An 18,412-nucleotide genomic window follows, 5' to 3' on the forward strand; every position below is an offset into this window, starting at 1 on the left:
TCAGAGGTCAGGGTTTTCTAAACTTCTTCTCATTTTTGTTGCTGTCCTCTGAACTCTCTCCAGTTGATCCACGTCTTTCGTAAAGGGCAGTGCCTAGAATTGGATCCTTAAAAACCATCTTACTGTGATGCTCTGGCAGTTGTGGTCTGCTAAGGCACTTGTCTGTGTTAGTGGGCGGATCAGACTGCACTGGTACAACCGCATAGAAAAAAGTTATATGTGTTGGGGAGGGGAGAGGACAAAGGAGGGAGCGTATTAGTTTTGCAGCTGCATTTGGGGACATAAAGAGGATAGTGACAAGTTAGGGTCAGGGGAACATGTCCTCTCAGCCAAGTCATCAGAGACTTGCTACCCACTCCCAACCTGCTGCCCCTTTTGTCTGGATCTGTTGACCATAAGGGTTTGCCTTAAAGGTCTGTTTTTCCTGATGGGGAGTGGGTGGAAGGACTCCTGTGCAGATCGAAGGGAGAGAATTTTATTACAGTGGGCTGCAACATTCTCTTTGTGGGTATTGTTCCAACTCAATCTTTTGAGCCAGTTCCTCAGATAGTGTAAATCTGTGTAGCTCCACTGATTGTGATGGCACTATACCAATGTACGCCCATTTAGGATCTGTCCCATTGTTGTTTTTTAAGTGCTTTTGGCACTTTGCAATAGCTACGTCACTTCTAATCAGTGTATATACAGATCATTGTTACTTACAATATATAAATAGCGGAGAAGAGTTTCTTGATGGTTCTTATTCTAACAATTGTACCAAACGCCATTTGGTTCGTTAGATAACAAGTCTGGGTGACTTGAGTTGAACCAAGATGTGGCCATTTAAAGTAACTAAGTTCATGGCATCGTATTAAATATTATTTTAGAAATATTTGGTGATTTGTAATGTTTTGTTTTGAAAGGTCACAAATAACCATTCCAAGGTCTAGTGCCAACCCTTTGAGTTTAGGGTTCTTTCATGTGTGACAGGATAATCAGTTCAAAATGGAGACATACTGCTGAGGAATGATGCTATCTGGGGTCAGGTAGAACATCTGTTACTGAAGAATGCCATGTAGAAAAATCAGTTCTAAACAAAGATAAGCCAGTTTGGGCAGGATATGAAGGAGGCTTGGAAAGCTGAGCAAATTACCCCCATGACAGCTGTCAAACCAAAATAAGTTGGAATTGCATTATGGCCATATTGCTCTTAAATGAAAGCAGTGACAATTGAACTGCATTTCTGTAATATGCAGGAAGCAATTGGGGAAACTTAACGATCAGATAATATTTAGTTGTATGTGACTCATGTTCTTATAAGAATATGAATTTGATAAATGGCAAGCCAGTGTTTAAAAACCAAAACAACAAATCCCCCCATGAGTTTATTTTTGTGAATAATTTTTTTTATTAATTTTCAAGAAGAGACAAATATAAAAATATTTAACAACTTACAGTTTGTATATGATACAAAATACAGAACAAGTCACAGGATAGCCAATAAAATTATACAAGAGTTTTTTAAACAGATCAGTCAGGTGCAATTTCAGAAATTTTGAAGCACAAGTGTGAAGTAACTCATAGATTTTTGATCTTCAGTTTATCCAACTATTATTTGTATAGCTATTTCTTTAACTTGCTAAAATCATTACCTTGTTAGGGAAGGAAATAATGGGGGTTTAATACGTTTATGATGTGTTGTAACAGGAATAATCAATAGTAAGTAATATTTAATTCTTATCTAGCAAATAAAAGAAAAAACTTTCAAGAAAAGCAAATTCAGATTTGGACATATCCTATGGTATGCAACAAAATAATTGCAAGGTCATAATGTCATTAAAACATTTCTGTCAAGATGTATCGAATCAGTGATCTTGGACATAGTTCTGAACAATATAGAAGGATAAAAAATTCCAGGTGTGTGGGTGGGTGTAAAACGTAGCTTTTGTGACAGGTGTGTGTCTCATGCGTGCACACATACTATGTAAAAATATTATTATTAAGGGTAAGGTAAGTGGAGTTTGCTCACTTCTCGTTTTGAGAATGTGAAATTTAAGTTTAGTTTCATTTAACCACTTTTTTTTTTAACCACTACATCCGTGGTTGCAAAGTCAAGTATTACAAAGTTAGAAAATGTCAGAATTAAGGTTGCCTGTGCAACCTCAATTCATCCCGTGTGCGTGTGCGTGTGCGTGTGTGTGTGCGTGTGCGTGCATGAGAGAGAGAGAGATGATATAGTCTTCAATTACATGATCACATGCAGTTTTCTTGTAGCCTTCTTCTTGAAAATGACTGAACCATTTGTCTGAAATTAAAAGCATTTTTTTATTCAACCTGGGGCAGACACTCAGCATGGAAAATTTCAGCCCAGTCAGTTTGCAAGAATACAAGCAACTGAAAACAGGGTTTTTCATAGGAAAGTGTCAAGCAACTTTAATAAGAGGTAGCATTAAAACATTTGTGGTGTAATGTGTGTGTAGGCTTAAATTTGGGCAGGTGCTTAAAGCACCTTGTTAAATTGAAGCATGTGAGAGTGCTGGGTTGATGTCAGTGGGGATCACTCGTTCTTCAGTTTAGGCGTGCGTTTAAGTTTGGGACGAGAACCTTAGTAGGAATCCATTTATTTCCTTTTTTCCACTCAGATCCCAAATAGTACCAACTGAAACACAAAGGAAGTTAGAAATTGAGTACATAAAGCAGCTGAGTGTACAAATAACTTGAAAAATCTTACATCATCAGATCTTAAATCCTGCTGACGTTAAATATGATAAATCTTTCTCCTTGGGCAAACTAATGCATGCGGTATTTCAACAGTCAGATCACATGCTCAGACGTGTATGTGTATTACGCATTGTATTTTAGGGTAGCTAATGTATTTAGTATTTTGGAATTTGTATTATTTCTGATCAAATAAAGGGCCATGATTTTATCTGTCTTCATTAAAACTTATGGGTGTTCTTTGATGTAGGACTTTTCACTAAGTCAAGAAATGTTTATCTCAGTGTTACTGTTTCAAAGCCAAGCTAGCACAGGATTCTCATGTTGTGATGGAAATGAAAAAAAGGTATCTCTCCCCCCCCCCCAGCTTCTATTGTCATTCTCTGAAGAAATTGTTCCAGATGGTCGACAGCTTGGTGATTGGGAATTGTCTTTTGTTTTCAACCTTATGGACCAGAGCACCTGGATTGGTTTGGAAGCCTCTATGTTAGCAAATCAGTCAGAGGAGAGAAATGCACATGTGATGTGTTTTTTCTGCTTAGGTTTTGGCTTGTCTCTTTCTCACTGGGGTTTCTGATGTACCTATAAGGTCTTGAACTATGATCTGCAAACCTGTGTCCTTCCAGATGGGTTAATCTAACAGTGAACAATTACTGGTTCTTGGAGTGATGTCCCTGTGGGTGTTCCACTTTAGGTGTTCGTACACCCCTGCACTCGTAATCGGAATGCAGGGTAGCAGTGCCTGGTTGGGTCCCACATGTGTGGCCCCTGTCTTGTGCCACTTCAGGCAGTTAACTAGCGCTGTGCGACCAACTCCCCCTCAGTTCCTTCTCTACAGCCCTTGGCTATAAGTCGGAGCGTTCAGCAGCGCCTCAGAGCTAAGTTAGCATAGTACACCCCAGTTAGTTCTAGTTTTATTAGAGATAGAAATGAAAAAGTTGACTTTGTCCCCGTTTATTTTCCAAAAATAAATAAATCCTAATTTGTTTTTCCTGACTAGAAGTTGGTTTTCGTTGAACTGTTACTCCCAGTTCTCCGCTTGGGGCATGCCTTGTTCCCCGGGCTTTAAACGCTACCTCACCTGTAGGCTATTGATTCCAGTGTTGGATGGGCACACTCAGTGTGTCTGCTGCCTTGGCGAGACACATGTCCCTCAGAAGTGTCCACACTGACATAAGCTAACAGCCAGAACCAGGAAAGCCAGGCACTTGCAGCTAAAATTACTTCTAATGGAGAAGTCAGTCAGGCCAGCATCTGAACCAGAAACCGAGAGAGAGAGAGAGAGACACACACACAGCCTTCACAACATCCTCTGGCAAGGAGTTCCACAGGTTCCTAGGGTTATAAATATCCAGGGATTTCAGAGTTGCCTTTGAGTCTCAGAGTATGTAAGGACTCATCAGTTTTGGACACAAAGAGTTTGGGTCCGCTGAATGGAAGATCTTCAACCACTAATTGAACCTCTCTGGGAAAGCCAGAGAGATGCAACCAAGAAGCTCTCCTCATGACTGTCACAGCTGTAGATCATGCTGCTGTGTCTGCTGAGTCCAAGGGAGGCTGCAAAGCCGTCCTGGCAATCAGTTGTCCTTCAGAAGTGAGGGATCTAAATTGTTCTTTATTCTCCTCAGGGAGAAATTCAATAAATTCTGCTAATTTTACAAAATTTGAGTGGTTGTCTTTTGCAAGTAGTGCTTCATAGTTGGTGATTCGAAGATGGACAGTCACTGAAGAATAAGCCTTGCAGACAAAGAGATCAAGACTCTTCCAGTCCTTGTTGTAGGATGTATTTTGGGGGAACTGTTGTCTGCGACATTCATTAACTGCATTTACAACCAAAGAATTGGTGTGGGATAGGAAAAGAGGAACTCTGTGCCCTTTGATGGCACATAATAATTCTTGTCAGACCCCTTACAAGATGGTGGAATCATTGCTGTGGTCTGCCAAATCTGTGTAACAGGTTTCCATGATGGCATCATTCATGTGTAGGGTGATTGTAGAGGTTAAGTGTGTGTAGAATGTTGAGAAGCTTGTATTGTGTTTCCTGGACTACTTCTAGTGAGATGTCCAAGCAGCTGGCGACCGAGGTCTTGAAAAGTCGTCCCCAACGTTGGGAGGAGGGGAACATGATGGTGTCATCAGGAGAAGATGAAGAAAAGTGGAAGGTAGGTTTTAACATCCTGGTCAAAGGTTGAGATGGTCCCACTACCGAAGGCAAAGGTGATGGATGTGTGCTCTCCCTGAGAGGGCTGGGAGGTTTGCAGTTGTAAGGGGGATGTGCCATCCACGGTGTCCAACGTGGCCACTGTGGTGGAAGTGGCATGGATGTCATCTGTGGATACCCGTATCATTGGGTTTTTTTGGGCACAGTATGATAGCCTCTGTGTTATGAAGCATGCCCTGCTGGATCACGGATGGGAGAAGAGTGGAGGGGATAAATCTCTCCATGATCAACATCATCCCCGTCGCTCGAAAGTGGGAGACCGGAACGAGGTGGCGTGGAAGGGTGACTCGGTACCGAGCAAGCCCGGGTAATGTCAATGCTGAAGATAGATGATTCAGGCATTGAGGAGACTGGCAAATCTTTTTGTAGCAGGAATTAACTCGGTACTGAGGGTGCCGTTGAGGTCATAGCAGTCGGTATGGATGTGTGCGCTAGTTGTGGCATACCACCTGTAGGCGGCAGCATGGCTTGCACTTGCAGTGAGCTGCTGGATGCCAAGTGTGTGGTCTGCTCCAGCAGTGCTGAGGCATGAAGTTTCGCTTTCCCCTTACTGCCTGTCTCAGAGCTGGCCTGTTTAGAGTCCCTAGCTCTCTTGGTACCTACAGTACTGGCGGGTGCCACTACCTCAGTTAGAGAGGCTGACAGTGTGGTCGGTACCGACTGAGCATGCCAGTGCAGGGAATGCCTTTTCTTTGCCATTTCCCAAGTCGTTGAAGCCACAGGATGCTTTTTAGCCACTTTCATGGTTGGGTAGTCTGTTGTCTGAGCCTCAGAAGGCCAAGACCATAACAGGGTTCAAAAAAGAACTAGATACATTCATGGAGGATAGGTCCATAAATGGCTATTAGCCAGGATGGGCATGAATGGTGTCCCTAGCCTCTGTTTGCCAGACGCTGGGAATGAGCGACAGGCGATAAATCACTTGATGATTATCTGTTCTGTTAATTCCCTCTGAAGCACCTGGCATTGGCCACTGTCGGAAGACAGAATACTGGGCTAGATGGACCTTTGGTCTGACCCAGTAGGGCCATTTTGATGTTCTTATGAAGAGAAGACAGAGCAAATATTATAACCCACAATGGTTCTGATCTGCCCAGCCAAACAGGCAACACGAACCTCAAGGCTGTAAACAGAGGCCCTCAATGAGATGACAGCCTCCACCGCAAGCTGCCACATCCCACCAACCATCCTTCAGACAGCAAGTTTTATGTGTTGGTCGAGGGCCTGAGAACGCCACATTTTTCAACGCTCGAACCGACTCCCATCTCTCCGATCTTCTCAGACCGTCTTACCCCTACTACCCAGTCTGGAAGTCCATCACAACAGACAGGCATTGGAGATAATCAAGCTTGGATACTTCATCCCATTTACTTTCACACACCCACCCACACACCCTCCTGTGATGTTATTGATATAATCTGGGACTATATAGAATATGGTTGCAACCAAGGTCCTGTAGTGGCACCAAATCTTATGGAAAAGGGGGTCATATAAGGTGTCTAAGACCAGGTTATGGGTTGCTGGTTATGATTATGCTGTCTATATATATGTATCATTTTGTAGTTGAAGTTATGAGCATTGGCTCTATCCTGTCTGTATTTCAAACTTATACTGTGCTTCTGGGAAACATTCCAGACAAGCTGGTGTTAGCTCTGCCTAGCCTGCTTGATGGCCCATTAAGGACCATCAGCTACACAAATGACCCATTGAGAGAAGGCAGATGCGTCTTGTAATTCAGCAAAGTATGCAGGGACTTGCCCATGTGACTCCAGACTCCATTTTGCTGTAATTTTCCACAGTAAGAACAAAGAAGTATTCTTGCACCTGGAAAAGCCTATAAAAAGCTGATGCCTCATCTCCATTTGGTCTTCAGTCCTGCTTCTTACCTCTGGAGGGACTTTGCTACAAACTGAAGCTCTGCACAAAGGACTGACGACCCATCCCAGTGGGGGATGTACTCCAGAGACTTGATTTGAACCTGCAGTTTATTCCATCACTGCTACAAGCCTGAACTAAGAAGTTTGCCATCACTGTATGTAATTGATTCCATTTAACCAATTCTAACGCTCATCTATATCTTTTTCCTTTTATGAATAAACCTTTAGATTTTAGATTCTAAAGGATTGGCAACAGCGTGATTTGTGGGTAAGATCTAATTTGTATATTGACCTGGGTCTCGGGCTTGATTTTTTGGTATCGAGAGAACCTTTTTCTTTTATTGGGGTGTTGCTTTTCATAACCATTCATCCCCAGGACGAGTGGCACTGGTGGTGATACTGGGAAACTGGAGTGTCTAAGGGAATTGCTTGTGACTTATGGTTAGCCAGTGGGGTGAGACCAAAGTCCTCTTTGTCTGGCTGGTCTGGTTTGCCTTAGAGGTGGAAAAACCCCAGCCTTGGGCTGTAACTGCCCTGTTTAAGCTATTTGTCCTGAATTGGCACTCTCAGTTGGGTCCCACCAGATCTGCATCGTCACACCTCCCTCTCCATTCCTCTTCAGGGACCCCTCAGAACATGTACTGCAATAAGAGGTAGCTAATTTCATACATCTAGGAGCAGTAGAACTGGTTCCACCAAAATACAGAGGGAAAGGCTTCTACTAACATTATTTATCACACAGAAAAAAATGGGGATAGAGACACATTCTTGATCTCAGATTTCTCAACAAGTTCGTAAAAACCCAACGTTTCAAGATGGTTGTGCTAGCCACTATAATCCCAACATTAGAAAGAGGGGACTGGTTCTCAGTCCTCAATCTCCAGGATGTGTATTTTCGTATAACCATCTGTCCCTCACCCCAGTGATATCTCCGATTCATAATAGGCCCAAATTATTTCCAGTATAAGGTCCTTCCTTTTGGCCTATCTGCTGCCCTTTGAGGTTTTTTGGAAGATCCTTGCCATTGTGACTGCACATCTACTCAGACAATGAACTATGATATTCCTGTACTTGGACACTTGTCTGCTCAAAGCACCAATACAACAAGCAGCACTAGATGCCACAGGGCAGACACTCACACTCTTTATGAGGTTAAGCCTCCAAATAAATGCACAGAAGTCCACACTGACACCAGTGGAAAAACTAGAGTTCATTGGAACCTTCCTCAGTTCTCTTAAGGTGACGGCCTCTCTACCACAACAATGATTCCTCACCTTAACCAACCTTATTTCTAAAGTACAGATCAGCCCACAAGTCACTGCCAGAACATGCCTACAACTACTAGGCCACATGGCCTCCACGACATACGTTGTTAGGCATGCATGATTCCGTATGCAGTGCCTTCAAGCCTGGCTCTGCTCAATTTTTGTCCCACTTAGGCACAATATAAACAAGCGCTTCCCAATACCAAACAAGACAAGAGAATCCCTACTCTGGTGGACTCATTCAGACAACGTCTGCGTAGGATTGCCTTTCATGCAAACCCCCTCAGTAATGACCATCATGACAGATGCTTCACTTCTGGGTTGGGGAGCGCATTTATTCCCGCACTCTATCCAGGGTCGCTGTGACCGTTCACAATGCTTGCTCCCACTTCTTACTGATCACTGAAGACCTCCTGGAAAATGTGGTTTGCATGTTTTACATAAACAGACATGAGGGAGCGTGATTGCAAACCCTCTGCATAGAGGCCATGAGATCCTGGCAATGGTGCATCAGACACAATATCCACATTACAGCACAGTACCTACCTACTTGCCAGAACACCATGGGAGATGCATTAAGCAGGAATTTCTCCCAGGACCACGAGTGGGAACTCGACATGTGTGCTCTGGAACATCTTCAAGCATTGGGGATTCCTGATGATAGACTTGTTCACAATGGCACAAAACACCAAATACTCACAGTTCTGCTCCAGGGTGGGACTTGATCACCACGCTCTGGGCAACGCCTTCCTCGTGAAGTGGAATGCTCCTCTCCTATATGCATTTCCCCCACCCCACCCCCTCTTAGCCTAAGATCAGACAGAACAACTGCAAGGTAATTATAATAGCCCCCACGTGGCCTCACCAAACTTGGTACCCTTGCCTTCTCAAACTATTGGTATGGCCACCACGGACACTTCCGCTTCTGCCTCGTCTTCTATCTCAGGACACAGGTCACATTCTTCATCCGGATCACCAAAGATTCCATCTCGAAGCTTGGTTACTCCATGGCTCAAGAGACCCAAAATAACTTGTTCAAATGAAGTACAAAACATTTTATTACATGTTCGCAGAACAACCACACACACCTACTACCTGCACAAATGGAAACAATTTGATGGCTGCTGACAACAAAAACAAATTTCAGCCATCTCAGCCTCTTTATCCCTAATACTGGGCTACTTATTACAACTTAAAAAGACGGGCCTTTCCATGAGCTCAGTTAGAGTGCATCTCTCTGCTATCACAGTGTTTTGCAACAAAGTAGACAAATTATCCATATTCGCTCACCCACTCACCAAAAGATTCCTCAGAGGCCTCAGCAACTTCTATTCTAACGTCAGAAAACCTACCCCAGCATGAGATCTCAACTTAGTCCTTTGAATCCTCCATTTGAATCCATGGTGACATGCTTTTTTATGCTTCTTTCTATGAAAGTAGCATTCCTCATGGCGATTACATCTGCCAGACAGGTCGGAGAATCGGGCACTCTCATGGCAGACCCACCATCCACAATCTTTTTTCAAAGGTAATATTTCCCTGAGGCCGCATCCTAAGTCTTTGCCCAAAATTGCCGCCTCATTTTACCTCAATCAACCTATCTACCTCCTGACATTCTACCCTAAACGCCTCGAGGATAGACGAGAGTCCAGACCACATACCTTGGATGTATGCAGGATAATAGCCTTCTGCATAGAACAAAAGCATTCCATAAGTCTCCTAAACCATTCATTTCAATCACTGAATGATCCAAAGGGAACACCATATTTGCACAGAGGCTCTCCAAATGGAATTCAGATTGCATAAAGCTCTATAGCATTCCTTAACAATGTCCCCATTACGGAAACCTGTAAGACTGCAACCTGGGCTTCAGCCCAGACTTTTACTCAATATTACTCTTTAGAACAACAGGCAACCTCCGCTACCCTGTTCGGACTCACTGTGCTCTCATCTGCTATGACTTCAACTCCGAAGCTCCCTCCTCCTACTGATGGGCACTGCTCTGAAGTCACGTAAAGTGGAACCACCCACAGGGACATCGCTCGAAGATGAAGAGGAATTTTCTCACCTGGTTCGGTAACATAGGTTCTTCAAGATGTGTATCCCTGTGGGTGCTCCACTACCTTCCTCCTCCCCTCTACTTTGGAGTTGATTACTAAGGCTCTGCATTAAGGAAGGAATTGAGAGGGGGTTGGTCACACAGCACCAGTTAACCGCCTGAAGCAACGCAAGACGGGGACTGTGCATGTGAGACCCAGCCAGGCACTGCTATCGTAAGTCTCCAATTACGAGCACAGGGGCGCACGAACGCCTAAACTGAAGCACCCACAAGGACATGCATCTCAAAGAACCTACATTACTGCACAAGGTGAGTAACTTTTTCTTGTCTCTTTCTGATAGAGATTATTAACATCTCTCTGAGGGACAATGGTCACCTCAAATTAGTGATTGTTAGGCCTCTGCTTAAGAAACCATTGCTTGATGTTGGCAGGCTTGCTAATTGTCACACAATCTTATCCTTCACTTAGAAAGGAAGGTTCATTAGGAAGGTTGTACTGAAGCAGCGTGAAGTTCTCAGATTTCTTTGACCCCGTTCAAATGTGGTTTTTAGCCTGCACTAGTCTTGTTTAGATAATACTGTCTTGGTGATGGACACTTTTGTTAGATCTCTTATTTCCTTCAATACTGAGGACCGTGCAGTGTTACGGAATAAGTACAGTCTGTCAGATTTTTTTCATCTTTGGGAGGACTCCTAGGTGCAACCCTGTATATTCCATGATTCCAGGACCACACAATTTGCCACCAAATTCATCCATTGCTGTGAATTTGTGCTGCGGAATGTCAGCTTTAATTTTAAAAAAATGTTTTTTAGCCTTCATAGTTGCAGAGAGAATCTTGAAAACATGAACCAGTGTCCTGTTGTCTTTCTAAGCTTGCAGAGAGCCTGAAATAATGGTGGGGTGTGACCTGCCTCGTTCATCTCCATCAGGGCCCCCTGGATTCTGTGATTCCACAGCCCTGGAATTTGTCTTTTTCCTGTCTGCCATGTAATTCAGCATTTTTATCATGGGTTTGCTATGTCAATGTAGCCAGGTGCCTGACTTCTTGTTTTCTGTCCTCTGCTCTGCTGGGAATTAATTGGATTACAATACATGCTTTCTGCACTGTTTCACTAAGTTGGGTAGCAGGGAGCCAGAGCTGGAGCCTGGTTTACAGCCAGGGAGTAGGAGGAGCTAGAAGTATAGGCTGGCCAGTTGGGCTGGCTGGAGAATGGAGCAGTAGCCAAGGCTTAGGAAGCCAAGAAGATGAGTCTCTGAGGCTGGCTAAAAGCTCCTGCTTTCCCTCAGTCACATGGGAGGCAGGAAGGAAGTTCTGATCTGGGCCTTCTGGATAACATTGCAACTGCCAAGGTCTGTGGCACTCAGCCACCTGGAGAGCACTGAGAGAATACATATAGTCAAATAGAATTCTCAATTAAAATAGCCATCAATGAATTTTACATGGAGTGTTTTCAACTCTGAGCCACAGCTGAGTGTGCATTTGAGGGCAGAGGATTGCGCATTAATCATGTTCCATGGAGATGCAATGAATTAACATTGCCGTGGGATTTAGGGGTTCTTGCCACAGAAGTTAGTTCTTGCTTCTCTTGGTCTTGAAGGTTTGACTGGGGCATCCTTTTTACCCTGGCAATCCCCAGTTGTCGGAGCAGCCCTTGGAGGAGCTCAGACCAGCCAGCATTAGCACCAGAGCAACCCTGAGGCTCCTCTGCTTTACATCAGAGTCTGATCCAGCCAGGACCAGTCCTAGAGCAAATGACGCCCCAGGTGACAAGAGTCTTCGGCGTCCCCACTCCATTTGCTAAACTTTTGAATACCTTATTATTGGATTTGTAGCCCATTTCACAACTTGGATGCACGATTTGCATGCATGATTCATCCTTATAAGACAATAAATTTGCATGCTAAGTTTTGTTAATCTGTATTTAGTCATGCCATAGATAAACAAATAAAAATATTTGTTTCCTCTAGGCCTATAGAAACTTCTTAATTTTAAGAATAACTGAAATGCACTAACATCAAGGAATTGAACTGTGCACCAACATTGGGTGGACCAATATTAAATAGTGTTACAGTAGGCGGCAGCCTTACCATGTTAACCCTAGTCCTTTTGTTCAGAATGTTGCTTTTCTCGTCTTTGCCCTCACAAACTGAAGTACAGCACCAGGGAGAGCCAAAGACTGGCCAATGGCATTTTCAAGCGATCGAATAGCAGGCGATGTCAGTTTCTTGTTGGCCATCATTGATCAAAGATATGTTTTAATGAGCCTGAGCTTCAAAAGGCTGTGTTCACCACTCGTGACGGTGATCAGCAGTGTGAGCAGAATCCTCAAAGCTATCCACACGTTAGGAAAAGTGTCCTTCACCTCTGCATCATGAATGAATTGGAGAACTTGGAGTAGAGAGTGCTTCCTGTGTTGCCAAATGTGACGGATATTGTCCAATTCAACATAGAGGTCTTTATCATTGACCTCCAAACATTCCCCGTGTGTCAGCGACAGGTAAAAGTCTGTACAATTGTTCAAGGGTGTTTTTCTGTCTGCCAGTGGCTTACTAAGATCATACAAAAAAACCCAGGGCTTTGCATGGTGTTTCATTTGTCCAAACCTTTCTTCGATGAACACTCGAGCAGTGTCAATGAGGAAGCAAAACAACTCTCCCTCTTGAATTTTTCTGAGCTTCCCATCACCTCATCTTTGCCCTTATAACCAGACTGTCTCCTTTTCCCATGAATGAGTTTCCTTGAAGACAGGCTCAACTTCTAAGTTTTCAGCCATTTCTTTGGCAGCAGTGATCACATCTTCAAATTCGTTGTCTCTGTAGCGGAGGCACCGAGTTTGTAATCTGTGTGGGGGTGCTCTCCCCCCAGCTCCGCCCAAGCCCACCCTCACTCCACCCCTTCCCCCAAGGCTCCACCCCCGCCCTGCTGCTTCCCACCTCTGCTCCAGTCCTTCCCCACCTCTTACCGCTCCTGCCTTGCCCAATTCCACCCCTCCTCCAAGAATGCTGCGCCCTCACTCACCCCCTCCCCCAGAGTGCCTCCTGACATCCCAAAGCAGCTCATCTGCAGCAGGTGGTAGGTGCTGGGAGGGAGGGGGAGGCACTGATCTGTGGAGCCTGCCGGCGGGCAGGAGGCACTGAGGGGGAGGGGGAGGTTCTGGTGCGGGGGCTGCTAGTGGGTGCTCAGCAACACCATTTTTTTCCCTTGGGTGCTCCAGCCCCAGAGCATCCACGGAGTCGGCCCCTATGTTCTGTGGACCACAACGAAATCAAGGCAGCTTCTCATCAAAGTGGTAGCAGTTGTAATGTTCATCGACTTGAGTTTGTAAAGTCTTGCTTACGACGTTTACTTGCAACAGGATATCATGCCAAACCACAAATGAGACCAGAAATTTGGTCAGCGAGCACGTAAACCAGATTTTTCTTTGACATTACTCTGCTTTTCATGTGAGCCACATTCTTCTTTATCATCAATAATGTTAGTAAGTAATGCACATTGGAAAATATAATCCCACCTATATGTATAAAATGATGGTGTCTAAATTAGCTGTTATGACTCAAGAAAGAGATCTTGGATTCATTATGAATAGTTCTCTTAAAACATCCACTCAATTTGCAGCGGCAGTCAAAAAAACAAACAGAATGTTGGTAATCATTAAGAAAGGGATAGATAAGACAGAAAATATCATATTGCCTCTATGTAAATCCATGGTACTCTCATATATTGAATACTGCTTGCAGATGTGGTCACCCCATCTCAAAAAAGATATATTGGCATTGGAAAAGACTCAGAAGAGGTCAACAAAAATTATTAAGGGCATGGAGCAGCTTCCGTAAGAGGAGAGATTAATAAAACCTGGACTTTTCAGCTTGGAAAAGAGATGACTAAGTGGGGATATGATAGAGATCTATGAAATCATGACTGGTGTGGAGAAAGTAAATAAGGAAGTGTTTTTTACTCCTTCTCATAACACAAGAACTAGGGGTCACCAAATGAAATTAATAGGTAGCCTGGTTTAAAACAATAAAAGGAAATATTTTTTTTCACACAACGTACGGTCAATCTGTGGAACTCCTTGCCAGAGGATGTTGTGCAGGCCAAGACTATAACAAGGTTCAAAAAAGAACTAGATAAATTCATGGAGGATAGATCCATCAATGGCTATTAGTCAGGATGGGCAGGGATGGTGTCCCTAGCCTCTGTTTGCCAGAAGCTGGGAATGGGCAACAGGAGATGGATCACTTGATTACCTGTTCTGTTCATTCCCCCCAGGGCAGCTGGCTTTGGCCACTGCAGGAAGACAGGATACTGGGCTAGATGGACCTTTGGTCTGACCCATTATAGCTGTTCTCATGTTCTTATCACTCTCCTTTATGCCACCGGGAAAACTATGATTCTCCATCACTTTCCTCACATTTCTATTCCTCATCTTCAGGTAAATCTACTAATTCCTTAGCAATCGGTCTTTCATCATTTACACTTCGCTCCTCAATTTCTTCTGCAATAGGATGATCACTACTGCCTAAATCCTGATTTATGTTGTTCCATTTCAGATATTTTCCCATCAAATTTGCCCCTTGCTGCAAACTAGATTGCAACTGAGTTTTTCGCTTCCTATCCTGAGCTCCTGAAGGCTTCTTCAGGGGCATCTTTTATTTTCTACGTGGGAAAACAGACGGTATTAGGGAGAGCAAAAGTCTGTGTTCTGCAGTCTTAGAAAGTCATCAAACATTACGTGTTAAGCATGGCAAAAGAAGTGTTTCTTTTATATTCTTGCATAGATAGTGGTTTGATAGATGTCGCTGGCATCTCATTAAATATATCCTTTTAGTCACTACTTACACTCTTCAAGTCTTAAAAGACAAGTACACTTTCACAATGACGCAATAAAGCAAAGTTCACAATATTGCAACTGGGCTTACTTTGTTCTTATAACTCACTGACTAACCGGTGACACTCCGCCCCTTATATACCCGCGAAGGTGTGACTGAGAACATTCTGGGAGGTTCAAGGAAAATGTCGTTCTCAGAAAGTCTGGAAGGCTCCACGAGATTCTACGAAGGTCCAGAACATTCTAGGAGGTTAGTGAAAAATGAATTCACCTATGGAATACCTGAAACATTTTACTTCAAATGTTCTATTTTCTGTTTTGTCACTAAAGTACCCTGCCCGCCCACCCCCCCCCAAGCCCAGCACTCCAGGTGGTTGCCTGGGTTGCCTTACCCTAAATCCAGCCCTGCGCCCAGCAGACAGCACCAGGATCACAGGTGGGAGGCACAAAAGGTGTTTAAAGCCATTTGTATCTCCATCTGTTAGCAGTACTGAGTGCAGCGTGACAACCCAGGAAAAGGCATGTGAAATCAGATCTATAGTACAGCAAAAACAGAACAGTCTCTGGCTTAATGTGTTGGAGACTGAGCCCACGTCCAGACTACCCCGCCATATTGGCGGGTTAAAATCGATTGCTCGGGGATTGATATATCGCGTCTAGTCTAGACGCGATGTATCGATCCCCGAGCGCGCTTACATCGATTCCGGAACTCCATCAATCCGAACGGAGTTCCGGAATCGACACGGAGAGCCACAGACGTCGATCCCGCGCCGTCTGGATGGGTGAGTAATTCGTTCTTAGATATTCGACTTCAGCTACGTTATTCACGTAGCTGAAGTTGCGTATCTGAGATCGATTTTCCTCCCCTAGTCTGGACGAGGCCTCACTTGGACCTGAGGACAGCTTGCTAGATCATTTCCCCCCCCATGCACTCATATGCTTGCAGTCAACAAACCGCCATTGTTCAAACAGCTAAGGAACGGCCCTGCTGCTAAACACAACCTGCTACATTTAATATTGAAGGTTACATGAAAAATTGCATCAATTGGATTCTGAGGTAGGATTGCTGTTTCTATGAAGTACATGTTCAAAAAAGAGCAATTTTCCAGTTATTCTATTAATATTTCTCAACACCAAATTGCAAATGTGAAAGATACTGTAATAAATTAGGATTAATGAGATTCTGAAATCTATTGTTTGTAAAATGCAGACTTAAGACAGCACTTCACTGCCATTATCTGATGTCACCTGGTTACCTATGTGCTAGAACAATTATTTAGTATGCAGAGACTCGGAACTGAACTGTCATGGTTTTCCTAATAATTTCTTGAGGCTGGCACCATGGTTTTGATTAATGCATCCTCTTAATTCTAACAGTGTGTTACCCTAATAAATCACCAGATTGCATTCCCTTTGCTCATGTAGTACAGTCATGCACTGCAGAGGGCCATGTTTCCGATGATTTATGGTTCAAACAAATGTCACCAGCCGAAAGGAAATACTGAGCATTGTCAGGTCAGATTCGCGCACCAGTTTTGGTATGCCTGGGGCTGTATTCAGCAGATTCCAACCTGTTGGGTTGATGTTGTCCAGGTTTATTTTTTAACCTGTTTTTTCCCTTGTGTGTGATTATTCCATTGATGACTGACATCTAGTCCAGAGGATTGGACTAGATGACCTCTCAAGGTCCCTTCCAGTCCTATGATTCTATGATTACAGCTAATGTAACTCGACCTTGAAGTCACCGGAGTTTTGCTGCTTCACATAAACTGAGAATCAGGCCCTCGATGTTCATTTCCAGGTGAAATCCCTTTCGTTTTCTGTATTCTGTCCATTGTTCTGCAGTCTCACCGCCCCTCTGGCTGCAGCCTGCTTACTCCATGTCTGCATGCCGAAAGCTGCCTTCAAGGATTGTTCCTTCCCTGAGGAGTTTAGGATCAGCTGCGCATGGACTATTCTTGTGGTCAGACCAGGGCAGGTGACCCCTGTGGCCAGTGATGACTTTGTGTTAATAATCAGCAGGACTGTTGAGCACCTGACCGGTTCTTAAAAGCGACTGTTGGGAGGATTTGAACTGAGGGGCAGTGTCGTATTCCCAGACCAATGCCAATTAGGAGTTTACTTTAATGCAGGGTTCCCAGATGCTGTCCCAATTAAGACCTGGTCCAGGCTATGAAAGTGCCTTCTGGTGGGGCTCCCTCCCCATTGATGATCAAATAACATCCTAATGGCAACAGCAGCTGCAGCTTCTATGGGGAAGGATGACTGTATTATTAGCTGTCTTGAACGCAAATTAGCAAATAGAAACAGAGAGGAGAAGCAGAAAGCATGTGACCAGCCAGCTTTCTGTGGACCACCTGGCCAGCATCACACAGACCACCCCTGATTCAGAACACACTGTTTGGGAACTGTTGGCTTAATGCATCAGCAAAGCCAATTGCCAGTGTATTGTCTTTGTCATGGGATTACCAGAAGAGTGGATACCACTAGCCAATAGCACTGATGTCCAAACTTCATACAAAGACAGTTTTAATCATTTTACAGTTTAACTTAATTAGAATTGAGACAGAGCTATTGCTTGTGGGATTAGCCCCCAGCTTCACTGGTTAGAAACTCAGGAATTCAACTAGGCACTGGTCTAGTTTATATAAGGGTGAAAAAACCACATGTCTGCTGTGATAAAATCTGTGTAGGCCCCAGCTCTCCTGCTGATGCATATGTTCTTGGTGTCTTTCTTTCATTCCCTTTAGAATATTGTGATGCTCTTTTTGCTGGTCTCCCTGCATGCAGCCTTACCAGACCACATGTACTACATACATGCTTTGATTCATTCTTGGACTTGATTCCAACAAGCACATAACTCCAGTCCTGGTTCTTTTACATTATTTGTCAGTCCTGTCCTGTTGTTCCATTTTATAAGTGCTTCTCTTGACCCGTAAATTTCATTAGACTCTTACCAGTAGCTCTAGCTGTATCACAGATCTGGTCACTGTAATGAACTGCCCATGCACCAGCTAAGGTCATCTGGCATTGGTCTAGTTGTCTCATCCATACCTAAATGTGTCTGCTCTAAAGGCTCTTCTTTCAGCAACTTAGCACCTTCACTTTGGCTTTCTTCAGGCCAGGGAACATATTTTAGTCTCTGTAAAAGCACCAGGTAAATTTACAGCACTATATAAATGATTAACTAGCCAGGAGATGTCAGAGATGCTGCTGAAAGCCAAGGCCTGAATTGTTTTCTCTTGTTCCATTTGTTATCTTGGCACTGCAGCTTGAATTAACTGCTTTGGTGCTGATCCTCCATTCCTGCCCCTGTCGTCATGTTCTACTGTCCTCTTGAAATATTGGAATACCCCACTGTGCCTGGTACATCCCCGTAGCTGTAAACTGCATTTTACCCAATGTACTTGTTACGTTCAGCAGCAATGAAGCAGTTGAACTGTTGCACATCTTTCGTTAAGTG

The 18,412-nt window shown here is 43.9% G+C and overlaps 1 protein-coding gene across 1 annotated transcript in view; it reads left to right on the forward strand.

The window, feature by feature from the left end:
• The window catches only part of KIAA0586 (KIAA0586 ortholog), a 137,433-nt gene extending 132,516 nt beyond the window's left edge, over positions 1-4,917 (forward strand). Inside the window, 1 exon segment of the mRNA XM_030558475.1 lies at positions 4,754-4,917. Coding sequence (XP_030414335.1) covers positions 4,754-4,889 — 136 coding nt within the window. The 3' untranslated portion in view covers positions 4,890-4,917.
• The last annotated feature ends 13,495 nt before the right edge of the window (positions 4,918-18,412 follow it).

This window comes from Gopherus evgoodei, chromosome 4, assembly GCF_007399415.2.
Source record: "Gopherus evgoodei ecotype Sinaloan lineage chromosome 4, rGopEvg1_v1.p, whole genome shotgun sequence".
NCBI lineage: Eukaryota > Metazoa > Chordata > Testudines > Testudinidae > Gopherus > Gopherus evgoodei.